The sequence below is a fragment of the Astatotilapia calliptera genome, chromosome 10 (assembly GCF_964374335.1).
Source record: "Astatotilapia calliptera chromosome 10, fAstCal68.1, whole genome shotgun sequence".
Taxonomy (NCBI): Eukaryota; Metazoa; Chordata; class Actinopteri; order Cichliformes; family Cichlidae; genus Astatotilapia; species Astatotilapia calliptera.
The window spans coordinates 30,022,440-30,042,274 of record NC_137431.1 but is presented as its reverse complement, the minus strand read 5'-3'; the positions used below and the strand labels follow the sequence as shown (position 1 = coordinate 30,042,274).

Genomic DNA, 19,835 nt, shown 5'->3' with positions numbered 1-19,835 from the left:
CTTATACTGTCTCTGCCTACGATCATATTTCCATCCATCGATCCATCCATGTAAGCCAAGTCAAGTACCTGATAGTGTGTAAGTTCAGATTTAGGTTAAAAATCTTTGAAAGATGCTCAGTTCAGTTGCCTAACATAGGCTGCTATGCCACATGTAGCTTCAGATACATTTTGAAATACACTTTTGACCCTTTTTTCTAATTGCTTACACCAAGTGCACTCTGTGAGATTTTACGTAATTATAACAACAAACAGCATCTCTCTTAATGTTCATTTGGTGTGTATATTGATAAAAGGTCCACATACTAGTATACAAACTTCCTGTTAACCCCAGAAGAGGGCGCCAAACCTTAGGTTAAACTTGCCATGCTTAATATACTAACTTAACCAAAGAGAGCCAAATGGCTGGTCTCTGGGAGTTGTAAGATCAAATAAAAAAAATCAAAATATATTTATAAGCACATTTAAAAACAACACGGGTTGTGCTGTACATAGTAGAGATCAAATAGTAAACATACATAGTAATTACTATAAAAGACTAGTCATAATTGAAAGCTAGAGAGTACAAATGAAGGGCCTTTTTTCAGGAAGAAAAGCAGAAAATTCCATCAAAGTTATTTTGAAAAGATATTTTCAAAGCAATACATTTCCTCTTCCTGTATATGAAGGCAGCTGAATTTTAACATTTTAATTGATTAAAACACTTAAGAGGGAATTTCTGAAGCGGAAAACTCTGTTGATGTTGTCTGTGGAAGATGTTACAACTATGACATTGATGAGTAGATGGTGATAACCAACCAATCAGATTCTCAGTTTTAGTTTAGTTTTTAAACGTTTCACCAAGTTGAAAGTGATTATTGCAAAGCACTGCAAGCAGCAGTTGTTGTAATTTGTGTGGGAAGAAAATCATGGTGGCCAGTATCTGCTGGTTGCATCTGCCAATGTTTGCTTTATTTCGTGGGATTTCATGTCCCAGTGCTGCTGATGTCGGTTGTTCTAACTGTGGACTCAGTAATATTGCTATGACATGCACCTTTTTTTGGCATCAGTGAAATGTGTGATACTGGCATTGATGAGAAAGTTAACCCTCACCTCAAAGGCTGATCATTGTCTAGTGATTCTGGGAGTTATCTGACACGTCTCATGTCCAGCAGGTGAGTAATAAGTGCATAGGTGCACAACACAACAACAAGTGAAAACAGGAGAAGACAAAACAGGAAACAAAATTGACACAGGACAAAAAAGAAATAACCTTTCAAAGTAAAACAGGAACTAACCAAGGAAACAAAAGGAACCCAGGCTTAAACAGAGGGAGGGTACCTAGAAAACAGAAAGTAAAAGTTAAACCTTAAATCAAAAGAATAGACTCAGAATAACCACAAGTACAAGTAGGATGTAGAATAGGATGAATCTACAGACAAAACAAAATAAACACAGAAATATAAACTTTACAAACAGGACAAATAACTGAACCTAAACAGAAAACGTTGGTATATTAACTCTGAATTCAAAGTATTAAACAAGTGTCAAAACCAGCAATGTGAAATAACTTTTAAAAATTAACCTAATTAATAATTGCCCACTTTTAATGCAATACCCTACCAGTGGTTGCCAAAGTGTGGTCTCCCACAGGTGGAGTACTGAATTCAAGTCACAAAATTTGAGTTTTTAAGGAACACGTTTATTTATTTATTTATGAGGCCCAAACAGTTTCCTTATTCTGAAACATTAATTCACAATGACAGTAATTGAGCACCACCTCAGGCTAAAGTACCTCCTCTGTTCCATATATTTTAACGGGAAGGTAGTTTAAGGGTTTACACAGCAGTGGAGTCTCCTGTGTAAACATCCATCTCTACCGGTTTCCAGTTCACCTATCCCCACTAACTGTATGTCTTTGGACTCTAGGAGGAAGCAGGAGTACCCGGAGTGAACCCACGCAAACACAGGGAGAAGATGCAAACTCCACACAGAAAGACCCCGCCTGATGGTGGAATTGAACTCAGGACCGTCTTGCTGTGAGGCAGCAGTGCTAACACCATGCTACTGTGTAAACAATTGGAAGAAAAACAACAGTGCACAGTATCACTAATTTCTCACTGAGCTTCCAGGATCTCCTGTAGAGCAAAAGGTTTGTTGTGGTGCCCTCAAGTGGTCACTAGAAGAAAATGCAGCAAACAGGTAGACTTTCATTCAAATATATAGCTAGAGGCCTATTTCAGCTGCTACAGGACAAGAGGCAACCCTGTTTGTAATTGATTAACAGCGTTACAGGACCAACACAGAAAGAAAAACAACTACTAACACCTATGGGTAATTTAGAATCACTGATTAACTAAACCCCACCAGCTGCATGTCTTTGCACCATGGGAGGAAGCCAGAGTACCCACGGTTAATCTACACAGATATGCACAGAAATGCCAGATGGTGGATTCCAACCCAAGACCATCTTGCTGTGACCATCTTGTTGCGCTGACCACCAAGTAAATATTAAGCAACCCTCTTTCATTAAGCAAACCAATATATCCTAAACAATTATGAATACAGGGTACAGAAAGCCACTCAGTTAAAACAGTTAAACATAAATGGTTCATGATCATAAATTTAAATTGACCAGCAATTGTAATTGTGCTGTAAAACACTTTTTTTGTTTATGTTTTGTGTCCTGTTGGGCTGTTTTTTCAACACTTTTAAAAGCAATCTTATAAAGCTAACAGGAGTGGCACCTGGTGTGGTCTTCTGCTGCTGTAGCCCATCTGATGTGCTGCATACTTTGATTGTAACAACTGATTATTTAAGTTACTATCAGCTGTAAGTCTGGTTATTGGCTGATTAGATATTTGGTTAAACGGTTGTAAAGTTTTGACTTAAATTCTTTTGTAAAACTTCCTTTTCATGGCTAACAGGCATGTGGGACTCTTTTTTTATTTACAGTGAAAGAATACATTTATACAAAGACACAAGGCAAAAGGGGAATACTGCTCTAGGGGGTCCAGGGATGTAGGGAATCCACACATCCAGTATTTAAAGGTAATTCTCCCTCAACTCACGGTCAGGCTTACCACACCAGGGAAGAGAATCCAGTGATCTGTGCAGAGGAACCACACAGTCACAATCCAGAAACACCAGGGGCACAGCAAAGCACACAGAGACGCAAAAAACAGGATTTTAACTAACTAAGCAGTTCAGCGATCCAACAAAAAAATAGTTTATTTAAAAGTTTTCTAGATGGAATCTAAACGCATCAGGAAGTTTTCAAAAGTCCGTTCTGATAGCACCATTTATGTGTTTTTAACCTCATTAATTTTTCCAGATATTTGATTTCTTCTACAGCTTTTACACTGGTGGTGCAGATGTAAATGTTTGAGTGAGTGTCATTACAAGAGTAAAGTTTTTATCATCAAAATAGCTTAACTAAAAGCACTCATTATGTAGAATAGCTCTTTTTAAACTGTATTGTGTTACTGGGTTATAATTAGGGTCATTAATGTGTAAATCAATTTATTTTTGCACTAGATAAACCAGTAAAGATTTCAGTTGCTTATATGGTAAATGGCCTATATTTGTATAGCGCTTTACTAGTCCCTGAGGACCCCAAAGCGCTTTACACATTCAGTCATTCACCCATTCACACACACATTCACACACTGGTGATGGCAAGCTACATTGTAGCCACAGCTGCCCTGGGGCGCACTGACAGAGGCGCCCCAGGGCGCCCCCTATATGCCGAGGGGGAGCTTTAGCAGTAATAATGCAATACAAATAAAAGGAAAAAGAAAAAACAATTTTCAAACAATAGAAACTAAACTGAAAAAAGGTAAACCCAGTCTCAAAAGGGACACGAAATGTAAAAAAAATAAAATAAAAAATAAATATGAATGGATAAAAAAAAAGATAAATAAAAAAATAACCAAAAGTCAGAGCCTCTTATCTTTTTGTGAATCTACACCTCAGTTTATTTATGAAAAAGGGACTACATAATACCTGAGCGGATTAGAGCAGTGTGCAATCCAACTTTAGAGGTCTCTTTGGCGGACAGCTGTCAAACGAGGCAGTCCAAAAACAAGCTGACCAATCACAGCCTATTGGGAAAAGTCATTTCACTCCTCAGACCAATCAGGGCGTTCTAAATCCAACCGGAAAACCACGCGCGATCCATATAAAGATTTTTTTTTGTCTCCGCCCACAATTTCCAAAAATAATAAATTAATAAAAGTGTGTCCTAAGGTTATCCTGACCCTATTATTCTTCCATACACTTTATGTGTTTCAAACGTCTCACGTATACATGCGTGGGCTGTTTATACACCAAGCCGGCCGGTGTTTGGGCTCAGTGACTCAAAACTTACATTAGAGTTTCTACTATTTATGTTTATCAGTGTTGTTTGATTTATTTCAGTGCGCTTTGTGTGAGTTTGGGTATGGATTTGTTGCGATATAAATCGCTTTGCGGTTCGGCATACTACAAAATGTTTATTTTATAGTTTAATTTGTGTAGAAAATTGATTTTTACCAAAATGCTAGGCGATGGATTCACCTTGTGAAAGTCGCTTGAACGCATGAAGCAGCTTCAGAAATTAGTATTTTTAGCGCGAAAAAATGTTGTTTTCTGTGTATTATTCATGCCGAATCAAAGAAGTTGCACCAACGACAGGAAACAACTCTGACTCATGCTTTGTGAGTCACCTTTTCAGACTGATAAGGACCGGCCAGCTTAAATCTTCATTATTGTAAGCGGAGTACGTCACGGGGCTGAGCCAGACTGTGGTCTACACTCATCTTTCCCCCAGGAGGCTCTCCTTCCCAGCCCCTTTGTTCAGTCTAGCCGGTGGGTTGAGTCAGTCAGAAGAAGGCTGTGCTAACCCAACAAATCCAAATCACTGTGGGAACACCGACAAGAGAAAGAAGAGGCCGAAAAATACATCCACCGGATGACGTTTTTAGTTAGAGGCACAGCAGAAAGAAAACGGAAAAAGTTGGTTTTGAGTGTTGCTGATGCTGCGTTTAATGCCGGGAACCGTCTGGCCCTGCGTGGAAGCGTTTGGCTCATTTAAGTCCGTTATCGTCGCTCCAGTATAGCCGCCTGAGCTAACACGCTGTTAGAGATGAACCGGCAGGCTACATGCTAAGCCATCACCGGTATATTGCTGACAGTGTGCAGTTGTTGCCACCATCCATCCAGTGATCCACGCTGACTCTCCCTTTCAGTTTCTGCTCAGCATCCATATTTGCATCCCAGGGAGTGGCAGCCACTAATCCCCTCTTTTTCCACCCGTGGCTAGGAAATCAAAGTTGGACACCCCCTGAATTTTCTCACAGGATGGTGAGTATTTTCCTGCATTTTTACGCGCTTTTGTGCCATTTTGTGCTTTTATTTCCTCCCTGGGAGGGTACTCGGGGCGTGAAGTGAAGGACAGTCTAGACCACGTTGCCGCAGTAGCTACAACAATGGATCAAACCGGCGTTGTGTTAGATTTTGTTGAGGTGCGCATTATCAGCACATTGCTGCTCTCCTGTTTGCACTGAAATCAAGGTGTGGATTGGGAAATGAATCTGTGCTTTAATGTGGAAGAGCTGAGGAAAAATTACAGACAGAGGCCTTTATTTGTGTCTCCACTCAGATCAAAACCATCATCCCCGGCTGGTTTGCTCTGACTGATTGATCCAAAAATGAATATCCTCTCCATTTTTTTTTATTATCTGGATGAGTGTAAATAAAATGGAGAATGATTAGGCAACGCTGGAATGTGTTCCCCGTCCCTCCTAATGCCCAGTGTCTAGTTTAAAAGCCTCAGCCAGATGTGTGTTGTTTATTGTAGGCTATAACGGCATTATATCTTCTTAATGGGCTCTGGGCCATGATTTGTAGGCCATGTTCTACTTGGGCAAAGGCCTGCATTGGTTTTCACTCTTGTTATGACTCTGCTGAAACTGCTAAGTTGATCATGGATGATTGTATGAAGCAGTGGGGCGTAGATGACAGTAATTTACCGTGACACATGTAAATGTGTGTGGATTGCTATGCAGGTGCCAAATAGTTCAACAGATCGACAAAAACACGATGCTTGTGGAAGTTCTCTCAGTGCTGCTTCAGTGTTTGGCTCATGATTAATCATGTTTTGCTCAGTGGCACCCCAGCAGTAGTGTAGCATGAGTAATAACAGTGGGACACATGCATTTCAGTCTCTACTTCAGTGTTTTTTCTGCTGTTGTTAATCAAAGAAGAATCCCACATTGCCAGTGCCAAATTGGAAAAATAAAGCATTGTGCTCTGGATAGAGTTGGAGAAGCAGGCCTACCCTTCTTAAAATGCACAAAAATACATGTGCAAGCTCACCAGGTAAACAAACTCTTAAAAAGTTGCTCTAAACATATTTTAAAGAAGTTTTTTTTTAATTGGAAGTTAAACTTCTAACATCTTTACTATTGCAGTTCAGGTTTCTTTGAGTGCAATGCCTCTCTCTTATGACATAATAAGGCTGACACAATACCAGATTTTATTTACGTAATTTTGTATCAATATCTTTGTCATATCTCCAAAAATGAACTCAAATGATTATTAAACTTAATATTTGTCTTTTTATTTGGCCAATGAATTGCACCCATAAAATATGCATAAGGAGGTGGAGAAAGTCTAAGTAATTATAAAGGCATGCAAAAAGAATGACGACACGGTACTCATAAGCTTTGGAAACACTATATGGACAGAGGTATTGGGCCACACCTCTTCATCTTTGAATTCAGGTGTTTTCAGTCACAGCTGTGTAAAATAAAGTACCGTTTCACCATTTGTGGAAAAAATGGGTCAATCCAGAGAGGTATGATGTGTCAGTGGTCCGTTCCAGCTGTCTGTACAGTGTGCAGTTCCTTACCATCATTTGTACTCAGAGATGCAATTAAGATCTTATTCTAAAAATTTCTGACCTAAATACTTAAGGAATGGTTCGTTGCACTCTGAGTGAAGTGAATAATTTCATTAGAGAGTAACGTCATGTGTCGCAGTCGTATTTTTTTGAATTGACATAAATAATCCACATTTACAGATGTACACTTTTGAAGTGATAAAGCAGTTTTATGATTTATAGCAAATTATTTTGTGGACCTTTTGATTATGGACTTCTGGGGTCACAGAATTCACACACTGAGAAACACCGATATAAAGGAAAATGTCCTGATAAACAAAAACACCCACAAGGCCTAAAATCTGCCATCAGCTGACATCAGTGTGTCAACCTGAGAGCTGCTGTCTCCGGGCGTGTATTAATAAACGCTATCCATTTATTATTTATAACTACTACCAGTTCTTCAGATTCTTAAAAGTCATCAACTCCCAGTGTGACTCCTGAGGAGGAAGGAAGACCACATATATAGATGAAAGCTGCATAAAAGAAAATCACATTTAGGCACTAAAGCTTTTGGTAAGTTGGAGAAGCTGTTAGGTTAGATTTTCACCCTGTGTGAGCTGGGATTGGCTCCAGCCTCCCCGGGCTGTAAGTTGGATGAGCAGTTAAGAGAAATGATAGATGGATTGTTAGGTTATGGCTTTGTGTGGGCACAAGTAGTCCAAACCCAGAAGTGATCTTTGCTTTTCAGATTGTTCGATTTTCAGTGGATTGTAGGGACACAAAAAAAAGAACAAGATGCAAAAAAGGAAATTTCTGATCTCTTTCAATCCCTGTGTTTCTGCACTGAGCCAGTGTTTTGCATGCAAAATGTTAGGACGACCTTACAGTGTGTTGGAGAGCAGTTCAACAATAACACCCACTATGACCTCAGAAATAAAGGTCAAGTAGAATTATGACCGCTTGGCCAAAAACAACAAAAATCAGTGTGCGCAAAACTTAATTGTTGGTATAAAGCAGCTTCTCTGTGCTGTGTGAGGGCATTAAATTGCAGAGGTGTTCCTGATAAACTTGTTGTCAAACCAGTTTCCATTTGTTCTGCTTCAACAATCTGGTCCATTCACTCAGGGTTGGACATCTGATGTCACACTGTGTTTGTTTAGCTGTCGTGCTGTCAGCCGTTCTTGTATTTATCCCATATATTTGTCATCCCCACAGCTAAAACATGGAGAGTGACAGCCACCACTCCCACATCTAGTGCCTGATCCAAAAGCCTTCATCGCCCAGGAAGGAGGAACTCTCAGGTCTCCCTGCTAACGTAGAATGAACATGCTCAAGTCCAGTGGACTGAAAATCCCTGGGCGCGGGGCCAAGCATTCCAGCCCAGTGGGAAGGACCTCAGCGGGTGGAACGTCCAGCCCCGTTGCCCCTAAAGACAGTAAGTCACTTCCTTCTCCTGACCCCGTGGAAAATAAAAGGAGCGTCTTTTCCCCCAGTTATTTCTTTTCATCGCCGGAAGTGGCTCAGACCATTTATTTGTGTTGCTGACTCAGAAACGCACAGCTGCATTAGATTACATCCTCATGGTTCTTTATGATAGAAAAAAACATGGAAGGAGGATTGGTTTGTGTCTCCCACTTCTTTAAAACATCTTCCAAAGTGTTCCAGGGCAAACCTTGTGTTGCCTTCAGCAGTTTGGAAAGTGATTTGTTTTTATCTATCAATGAATGTTTAATTTAGGCCTAGGTGATCATGGGGGGAAAAAGCAGGCTCACAGGTGTCAGGTGACCTGCATGGCAGCCACGTAGAGACCAAAGGAGAGCCGACAGCTCGCCAGCCAACACCTCAGTCGCACACTGTCAAAAACACACGGGGTGAGAAACCCTCAGTAATCCAGAGAGAAAGTAATCAGCTGTCCTTATTGATCCTTCCACAGATCCACCTGTCAAAACCTTTTGCAACTTTTACCTCTGCTGGGCATCTTGCTGACCAAAGGCCTCCCCATCAGCTTGGCTCAAACTGAAGTAAACGTCGGTAAACTTGAGCTTTTAGGGAGGGCCAAAAACACTGCAGTGTAAAGTAAAGAGGTTATATTGATCTGTAACACAAAAAAACCACAGGTTGTAGCAAAAATAATGACAAAAAGTAACCATGTTATCCCAAAGACCTCGTTTTTATAAGATAGCCAAGATACCCATGGATTGATCTGTTCTCAAAACCATATTTAGTCTGGCTAAAAGATTTGAATTGCACTCTTCTGCTGTGAGTTCTGTAACGCTTCATTTCGTTATTACTCACATATTCATTTCTTTCTTTTGTATAGTAACACATGTATTAAAGATTAGCTAGTAAGTGTTAGTGTTTTTCAGCTTAATGTTTTGATTTTACCTCCCACAGGTTTACAGCTGGTTGAGTCACTTTTATTAACCTGTCTCCAGGCGGCTATCTCCAGTGCTGAGCAGAACTATTTAGCCAAAAAAGTGGAGTATTTGGAGGCTACATAGTCAGATTTCCAATCAGGAGATGGTTGAGACCAAAAATGGAGCAAAAAATGGTGTAAATATTGGATAGTATATTACTCAGTCTGCAGGATGTTTACATTATCATGTTTCTTCAATGCTTAACATGGTAACATGTCAGTGTTGTGTATTTACGGCTGGCTGAGTTGGCAACAAACAGCCAAAAAGAAAGGCGCTAACACAAAAGGATAACTTTAAAAGCACACTTTTTCTTTAAAACACTGAGGTCTTACTTTAAATGTAAAAGAGAAGGAACCAAAACACAGCAGCTCTTAAGAGCATGATGCTCCACATGCAGGCAATATTAGGATGCAATAATGCAGCTTTATAATACTGAAGATATATAGCTGTTAGCTGCACTAACAGCCATTGTTTATGTATCAAATGTATGATAATTGTCATTCTTGTTTACAATAAAGTTCAGTTCCTGTCCAAAAAAAGTATGAAAAATGTGGTTGTGAGCCACACTGTTACATTAGTTGACGTTTTTCTACTTAAATATGACTCGTTTTCTATAGTTTACATCAACTGCATATCTGCAATGACCACACAGTTGACGATTCATCTCCTGACGAAAAAAAAGGACTACTAACCTGTACGAACACTCAGAATTACAGCCCTTGTTTGCTCAAAGTAATCACAGCTGTTTGCGCTCTAAAATGCAAACCACACTGTTTATCTGCCCACCTTCAGCTCACACGACTGTCACGTCTCACCAGCTTTGCACGCAGGTTTGTTCAGTTTCTGCACACAGCTCCACACCCAGCGGTGAACAGGGCAAAAGAATTCGCCGACCCGATGGTGGGGAGGCCTTTTATGATCAGTGTGTCACAGTTCATGCTGAAAGGAGGAAAAGTTGGTCCGACACTTTTAACGTTACGTGATAACCATTAGTTATAGTTATAGTCATTATTAGTAGCTTATTACCAAATAATGAGTTAATAAGAATAAGTTAATGAGTGTTCATTCATCTGTTATGTCACTGTTAATTTTCCTAAGCTTCCTTTTGTTTCTTTAGGCAATAAGTGCATATTAAACTGCTATTAAATACATGTCCTTAACAGAGTATCAAAGTAAGCTTTAGTAAAGGCATAACAATGATATAATAGTAAGTTAAACATTGACATCGTCTTATTAAATTCATTGTATCATGTTAACAAACATGAGGACTTGTGTGTGTGTTACAGGGACATTACTGTAAATCATCACTGTGGGGTTTTATACAAGTCATTTTCTTGGTTTTACTCCAAGTTGCTATTTTATACCATACTCTGTGCCTCCCAGCATATCACAGTAATCACTAAACATTAAGAGCTCTAAGATTCCTGTGACAGCTGAATATATCCGGCTCTAATGAAACTGAAGCGTTACGAATGCCAATCCAGAGCTGTTGATGCCTGTAAGTCTGTGAGAAATCTAAACAACAGAAGCATTTCGGGAGAAAATAAACAAGTCTTTCATTTATCTGCTCGACTTTATGTTTAACCCGGGGCGGTTCTTTTTTGTTCATCTCCGTGTCGGAGCTACGGCGGCTCAGATTTTTGCCTATAATTATCCCGAACGTGTTCATTAGCAGCTCAGAAAGCGATCTCTTAGCGTTGCGCACGGGACTGAAGCCTGTTGCCCAGGGCTCGTCAGCTGTTACCGTAGGTTGCTGCGACTTCGAAATTCCTGCCTGCGGTTTTAAACTGTTTGGTTCTGCCATATGCGAAGTCATTAGCTTGCTCACATCCTGTTTATGCACAAAATACACAAGCGTGATGGATGTGACAGTGATTTATTTTCCCACTGCTGTACTTGAACCATGTAAACTTTAGTGTGTGAATGCTGCACTGACAGCTAACACATTTCTAACAGTCTGACTTCTGATACTAGTGCTAATTGGATTTTGGTGATCTGTAATAAATGTAATTAGATTAATGAGAAAGTAATTCATTTGTGGTGAGTGGCAGTATTTTTAGACATACCTTTGATAAGATGGCCTAAGTCTCAGTTCTTATTTGTGCCACATGGTCACTGTTCGTGTCTCCCTGTCGTGCTCCTGCGGTTTTATGTTGGACTTATAATCAAATTTAGGATTTGTCCATTATTTTTCTCATCATTATATTTTTGAATTCTGGTTCTTGTTTGATTTCAGTGACATTCTAGTGGTGTTTAGTGTGTGGTTTATGGGCTCCTGTGAAATTAGTGACCCCAGGTTCTGTTATTATTTCAGCCTACCCCCCTCGTGTTTCTGTCTCTTCCTTCCTCTGTTATCATGTTTAGTATACGTCTTCTGTTTATTTCCTGTTTTACTTTGATGGTTAGTTTTCTCGTGGGTCTTGTCGTCACCTATCCTGATTGTCTTGTCCCTGTTCTGTCCCTAATCCCCAGTTCATCCCCCACATGTCATATCTTTGTTTCAGTCCTTCATTTTCTTTGCCTCCTTCTGCTTCTTTGGAGATGTGTAGATTTTTGCCTTTCACTGGTTTTCATCTTTTTGTGCTCTTTTTTGGATTTTTTTAAATAAAACAAAAAAAAACCCATAGATTTCTTTAAGAGCAAGACTAACCTTTCATGCTAAGGTTATCCAATGTTTTTAAATATGATAGCACTGGTCCTGGACTAGCATCCATATTGAAAGTGATGCATGTCTTAATGCATCTTTAGCCATGACGTTGTGTGTTGCAGCACCAACACCCTGCTTACGTCTGCGATATCAGCGGTTTTATGAAATAACTGTACTCAACACCCCGGGAATGACAGTTGTCTGGTTTTAGGTAGGCGGGTACACCCTGTGCAGGTCACCAGACTATCACAGGACCAGTCAGAGTCAAAACTAGTTAAAATACATGACGACACCAGTCAAAACCAGCTAAGATTGCTCCCCCTCTCCTGTCAGCATGGTAAAATCACAAAGCTAGCTCTGTAGCTTAGCATGAAGATTGGATGAGGGGAAGATTGTCTGGTAATGAATTGCAGATTATTTAATGTATACGATGCTAGTGTTTATGCTAAATGTGACTGTGGGAATCTATCGATCTGCAGCAGCGATCTGCAAAAATCAGCCAGAGTCCCTGAGAATAAGTCAGCCTAATACTTACAGAGCGCTTGGGTCATATAGGATCTGTTGTAGTTTTGGTCACTGGAATGTTTTGCCAAGAAGATGATTGGTATCTTGGATTAAATTGTTCTTATTACCTAAAGAAGGCTATAAAACACATTAATGAGAAATCCCTGGGAGAATATTTGTGCCTCACCGAGGACGTGGAGGGATTAGTTTCCTGTCCCAGATAGTTTTATCACTGACCTGCCCTCATACTCCAAATCTCAACCCGCTGTTTGTTGGTTTTAGTCTGGAAGACTGCGAGAGGGGGCCGCTGTGTCGGAAGCTGACACAGTTTACTTTGCTAAATTTAAAGAAGGAAACTGCAGTAAAAGGAGTGAATAGAGGAAAGTATCCAAGCCTTCATCTAGAAACTTTAGATGTGGAAATAACGGAGCTGTGCCACCTCTCGCGATGCAGCATCTCCTGTGACCTTGGAAGCAACAGAAATATCTCGTGTAGACTGCCTAGGTGGAGACAAGCAGCATTTTTTTTCTCTTGGTTTAATTCTCTGAAAGGCTCTGTTCAAGGTTTCCCTCTGTTTACCCACATGGAAAAGAAATAGTAAAAACTTATAAAAGCCTTGCATAAGATGTGGCCTACTTCATATAGTGAATCATATAAGGCTTATATGATTCACTCATGAAAGTGGCCACTTTCATATATTGTTTTAGGAAGTATCCAAAACATACAAGTTTCATTTATAGAATTTTTCAAGGGATCTTATATCTGTTTTCACTCTTGTATGCTTTTCATTCAAGTTTCACACAAGACAGATACAAACTTTATAAGATTTATATATATCTTTTCCATATGGGTACTGCTAATCAAAAGGTTAATTATGCACTTTAATTGTAGAGATTATTATAATTAACATTTTATATCTTTGTTTTTCTAGATTTTTTGTTGATATTTTCTCTCCATAAAACTGGAACGACCATAACTTTCCTTAATTTTAAATTTTCATTTATGAGCCGAAAATGCACAATACTGATATAGGAAAATAGCTGATTATCGGCCAATACATCAACCTCCCTGATATATTGGTCAAAGGTACAAAGGTTAGCTAATAACTTTCTCAAAATATGGAAAATACTGGGACCAAAAAACAAACTGGTGGCAGGCAAAATGCCAAACTGTGGCTTTAAAATGTGGAAACATTAAGTAGCCTTTAGATTAACAAAAAATGTCTCTTTCAGTATCCCTTGACACTGTCCATTAGAGGGTATTTAGCCATGTGAGTCCATGTGCTGCAGCAAGCCCGAGATTCCCTGTGGTCTGTTGCATGAGGCTAAATAAAGCAAATCTGTTCATTTGTCCTTTAAGTCACGGTTATGACGTCTCCCAAAGTTCATATAAAAGCAACAAGTTGATTAAAAAGTCAGGAAACAGGCCCAGGGTCAGCCCCCTCCATCTGTCACATTATGTGCTGCTCAGCCTTACCCAGCTGCCACAGACACCGCTGAAGATGACCACACAGAGTCAACCTTGACTAACTGATTATCGTCCTTTTAAAAGAGACAAAAATAAAGCACAAGTTAGATACTGGAGGTAATAGCCACTGTGCAAGACGATCATAAAGAGGCAGAGTTAAAGAGGCCACGGAAAGCAGGGAGAGATGGGGGGATAACTGGGAGGAGGAGGGGGAGGGACGGGAGGAAGCTGTGGAGGTCTCATTGTGTGCAGCTGATGAATAGTGGGATTCAGATGGTGGTGGGAGGTGGCCAAGCACAATAGTGAAAGTAAGGGCTGTGTTTCCAGTTTTCCTTCTGCCGAGGATCCTTTTACCCTCACTGTGCTGTTGCCCCAGCAACCCAAATCATGGGTTAGCTCAGGTTTTAAACACCACCTTGGGTTTGCTGGCTTAGATCACATGTTGCATTGTTTGGATCTGTGTATCCTGTGATTATTACACTATGATTAGTCACGCTTTTCTTTAAGAAGTGGGGTTTTTCATGCCCTCGCAAAGTTGCCCATCCACGTAGAAGGTTGTAATGTAGATATAGGCTGGCCATTTTTATGGTATGTGTAGGAAGAAACAGCAGGAGAGCAGCGTCATAGAGGTTTGCACTCCATTACGTAATGTTACGCTAACAGGGTTCAGTTTATTTGTAACTGCAACGTGTCCCGTGTAGTATTTGGCTTGATCACAGGTCTTTAACTTTTGCACAAAATGAAAATGAAAAATGAAATTAGTGACTTTTTAAAATCTGTAATAGTCGGCATAAAAAAAATCCAGGCTATAGATGCTGGATTTTTTAAGATTCAAAATTCAAGATTCGTTATTCGTCACGTGCATAGCAGTGAAATGTAACCTGACACACTCCTCGACTTGTGCAAAAGGGGGAGAGAAGAAGAACATTATATATTATATACATTAGGTGAATGTGCAGTAGCAGCATTGTATGCAGCAAGCAGGTGAGTTTTGTACTTTTTAAAAATGTCTTAACCTCCATGAATATTAACCTTACTTTTTTCAGTCCAGTGAGGTCATGTGATTGTTAAAGACAGATGATTTTTCAAGACTGACCTTATGGAAGTTTGTTTCACCACTGAGTAAAATAAAAACTGCCATTTATGAGTCAAAACTTTCTGAAAATAACTCAGAATTGAGACATTAAATTCCAACCAATTTTGAGCTACTAAATTCAAATTTTGAGATAATAACCTAAAAATGATCTGCATTGGGTCAGAAATTTTAGAAGAACTTTTATCCATCCATCTATTTTCTTCCTCTTATCAAGTTGGGGTGTTGCTGCGGGAGGCAGGGAACACACTAGACCAGGGGTGTCAAACTCAAATACACAGTGGGCCAAAATTCAAAACTGGAACAAAGTCGTGGGCTAACATTAATATTTATTGAAAAAAAAATCTTCCTCCAGATATAAGAATGAATCTTTTCTTATGGACTCAAATAAGTTTTTCTGGAAAACTGAATATGGAACAAGCAAAGCTTAATACTAAACAATATATATATTAGCTGTATAATACCAGTAGGCCAGCTCTAATAGTAATTTGGTATGGCTTCGGTTTGACACCTATGCACTATACCCTCCCAAATTATGGAATTTGTTGCCTTTGCACCTCTTTCATTTTAAAGACCCCCCTCTTCTGCTTTTCTTTGACCCAGTTTGATACATTGATGCAATTTTTACGTTTTTATTCTTTTACTCATGGTTATTTGCGTTTTTGTTCTGCATTGTTTTATTTTATTTTGTCATTTTTATGTATTTGATATTAATTTTACTTTATTCTGGTATATTTTTTTTATGTTCAGTGCTTATTGTTTTTAAATTCTTTATAAATAAAGTTGGCTTGAGAGATTGACATCGTCACAGGGATAAGAGAGAGACAGATAACCATTCACTCTCACAGTCATACTTATGGTCAATTCGGAACCACTGAGATAACCTAACACATGCATGACTTCAGACTGTGGGATAAAGCTGGAGTACCCTGAGATAACCCACACGAGCACGGATAGCGTGCACAGAAACTGTTGCCTCAGAATTTTTGTGAGGTAACAGTGCCAACCACAGCATCACCGTGCCGTCCCCATTCTGTCTCATACCTTCCAAAAAACATATCCAGTTAAAACAGGACGTCATCGTGAAGTTCTCACAAAAATGTCACATACTAATTTGGATCCAGATATTCTTTTGGATCATGTCACGCACGCTGAGGAGGGAATTTTCTGCCTCGCAGAGGTACACAGTCTCAGACAGCCCACAGGTTCATGAAAATGCAATAAAGAATCACTGGAATAATCCTGTGCTGTGAGATGAAAGGTTCAATTTATTATTAAAACTTTTTTAAGAAATTGAAAATCAGAGAGAGTGTCGTGAATCACAGAGTTTAGGAACAAAATTCAGAAACGTAGCGCCGTCCAAATAAACCAAAAGCAAACCTTAATGTTGGCTGGTGAAAATAACAAGAACCATAAAGACAAGCCAGAACATTGTGCAAGCACACAGGCTCTGCAACAAAGGACAGAGGAAGAGTGGGGCTTAAAAAAACACACAGGTCATTAGAGGAAGTGGACACAGGAGGGTAATGGGGGGAAAAGACCAAAGGAAAAGAGAGGGAAATACAAGCTGTAACTGGACCAAAGGATTAAAGGCCCACATTATTAAGGATTAATAATATGAAAATGTAAACAATAAATAAACTAAAAGCCAAGTGGAAAATAATTATTAATGTTATACAGTGTCTATAAGTTCTGAACTCATGGTCCAAAAATGAGACAGTAGTTTATTTCTTGGATGATTCGTCCTTTTTCTTCATGGAAATACCAGATCTAAAGAGCCAATAGTGCTGTGGTATTTCAACTACAATGTCCATGTGTTTGGCTGTAATGTCCTATTTAGGGTACATTTGTCTACTTTTACCTTTACTTCCTTTGTAACCAAGGTCCTTCTGAAAATGATGTCCAGGAAATCGGAAAAGTTTAGAAAAAATCTGAATCCGAAACATACAAGCTTTTAGATCAGGTCATAGTCACTCAGGAAACTTGCAGGACTGCAGTCTATTTCACGGTGACTAGCATTGATTAGCACTGAACAGCTGTTAATGTTCTTCATGTAATATGTTATATACAATACTGTATAAAAGTCTTGAGCTGCCACCTCTGTATGCTTCAAAGGAGCCAAAGTTGTTGTAATTATTTGAAGTGGTCTCCAGGCTTCCTGACGGTCTTTCGAAGTTTTCTCTAGATGTTAGCTGCTTTTTCACTCATTTTCAGTTCACTCCTTGTACCTGACCATTTTCAGATGGATTTTTTTTGTTTTTTAAGCTATAGGACGCTTACCTGTGAATCAATAAGCATAAAAAGGCAATGAGCTAAAGGGATGAACTGGTGTTGTGTCTACACATAACAGACAGCTTAGCAAAGAACCCATTTTAAATGGTAACTTTGGGTCGTTTGTTACTGGCAGCCTGTTCCACAAGCACACAATTGTTTGCATTTCTTTAATTAAAAATAAGAAAATGCTAAAGATTACAAAGTTTGACAGAGATAAAAAAAAAAGAAGTTTTAAGTAGCTCCTTGAAACTTTGAGGACTCTGGACAGTGATAATGATCCCAACACACTGTAAAGCATACATAAATAAAAAGAGCACACAGTTGAACACTATCAGTCATGGACCGGCTTTGCCAGAGCCCGGACGTCAACATTATTGAAGCAGACAGCATCCAAAAAAAGAGCTTTGAATGTCCTTCAGGAAGCCTGGACAATAGTTCCTGAGACTACTTAAAGAAGTTACAGGAAAGCTTGCCGGAGAGAGTTCAGGTTGTGTTAAACAATAAAGGTGGTGATACCACAGCTTGACATTTAAGCTTGTTAGAATCTTATTTTATTTGGAGTAAGGAGGCCTGACTGCAAGTGTTTCTCAACTATCTTTGCTGTTCTGGATGTGCTGGGCTTCACAATTCGAATGGGATAAAATACTATACCAGGAGTGTCCAATTCCAGTCCACGAGAGCTGCTGTCCTGCAGCTTTTAGATGCATCCCTACTCCAACACAGCTGAATCAAATGAATGGCTTGTTACTGGGCCTTTACTTAACTTGATTGCATGCTGAAGAGGTAACCCAACCATTTGATTCAGCTGTGTTGGAGTAGGGATGCATCTAAAAGCTGCAGGACAGTAGCTCTCGAGGACTGGAGTTGGACACCCCAGGACTATGCAATCAGAAATGTGGGTCAAACACAGACTGACTGATGGTTGATGCTGATGCTAAATGTCAGTTTACCCTGGGCCACATCCATTTTGACACATAATTGATTAATGACCATCGTCTGGTCAATACTTTCAGTTCAGCTGGTATATTTGTGTGAAATGGTAAATGGTGCTAGATGCCTCGAAGCCTAAACTTTGTCCACGGTCAGAGAAAAAAGTAACCTTTTGAAAGGCATCCATCTTCAAGATGACCACTTCTTGACACTGAACAAAATTATCAGTCAGTCATCAGTTTTCCCCAGAACAGCGATTTACCAGAAGCAGCACATTCCTAAGAGCTTCTAAACTCTATAATCAAGTTAAATCCCCTTTGAAGTTGTACCCATTTTCATTTGCGGCTCACATAGCAGCATATGGAAGCAATTGGGGCATAACATGCATCGAGCACAGCCACTGGAGCCCACAAAGCCCCGGGCCCGCTCTCAGGGTGTCGGGGAGACCGTCCTGGCACCAACCACTCCTGCACACAGACATAGATAAACACGCTTTTACGGCAGCGCGGTGCACCAGACCTCGTGCCAACGGTGCCCCTCCCGGTTTACAGGCTGTGCGGATGAGAACAGACATCCAGCTCTTCTATGTGTCAAATAGGCGATATCACAGGGCTGATGGCAGGGTTAATCACCGGCACATCACAGATACCGTCTCTCTGACCCACTTTTCAGAAGGAATTAGACTATCGCCTAATCTTGCACAAACTGCTCTGTTGTGCTAGATGCTGCCACACAAGCTTTTTTTTCTGCTGGCATGGTCAAACAGGATGAATAGTGTGAAGGCGATTCTGCTGGACTGTGAATGAGGATGGCCTCACAATGTACACAGTGTTCGCAACTTAAATCAGAGAGGAGTGTAATGACTGTAAGAAGAAATGACACAGTTTCCATGCACCTTTTAGTTTTAATGCCTTTAAGCACATTCTGCTTTTGTTATATGAATCCTTGTGTTGCTCTGCAACATGGCAGATAACTGTGTTTCTGTGCTTTTTCCAGGTGCTGCGCTGAAGCCCACCACTCCAACTAAAATCTCGGAAGAGGGCGACGATGTTTTGGGGGATTACACCGTTGGCGAACAGGTTTGGGTCAACGGTGTGAAACCAGGAGTTATCGCCTACCTAGGGGAGACCCAGTTTGCTCCAGGACAGTGGGCAGGCGTCATACTGAATGACCTAGTTGGCAAAAACGATGGTTCAGTGGGTGGCGTGCGCTACTTTGAGTGCCAGCCCCTCCAGGGAATCTTTACGCGACCCTCAAAGCTCACCCGACAGCCAGTCGGAGAGGGGAGCGACAGCCACTCCACCGACTCAACCCAGAATCAGACTCAGCAGGGTGGCGGCGGCGGCGCCCCCGCCGGCCAGCGGGTGGTGGTACCACTCAGAGAGGGCCTGCTCAACAGCGCCGTGAAAACGGGAAATGAGTCTGGGTCCAACATGTCTGACAGTGGTTCGGTTAAAAAAGCAGGTGATAAGGATCTTCGAGTTGGAGATCGAGTTTTGGTGAGTAGACCACATGTAACACTACCATTATAGCATGCAGATCATGGGGGTCAAACATAAGACCCAGGGCCCAGAATAGGCCCAACAAAGACTAGTCCGAGCCTACCAGAAAACTGGAAAACACAAAAGAAGGTATAAATTTTGGACTTTTAACTATTTTA

General features: G+C 40.3%; 1 protein-coding gene across 2 annotated transcripts in view; it reads left to right on the top strand.

The window, feature by feature from the left end:
- Positions 1-4,794: 4,794 nt before the first annotated feature.
- The window catches only part of clip2 (CAP-GLY domain containing linker protein 2), a 51,825-nt gene continuing 36,784 nt past the window's right edge, over positions 4,795-19,835 (top strand). For both annotated transcript variants that reach the window (XM_026182304.2, XM_026182303.2), the window contains exons 1-3: positions 4,795-5,321; positions 8,059-8,278; positions 19,172-19,674. In XM_026182304.2, coding sequence (XP_026038089.2) covers positions 8,164-8,278; positions 19,172-19,674 — 618 coding nt within the window. In that variant the 5' untranslated portion in view covers positions 4,795-5,321; positions 8,059-8,163. The remainder of the gene's footprint in view (positions 5,322-8,058; positions 8,279-19,171; positions 19,675-19,835) is intronic.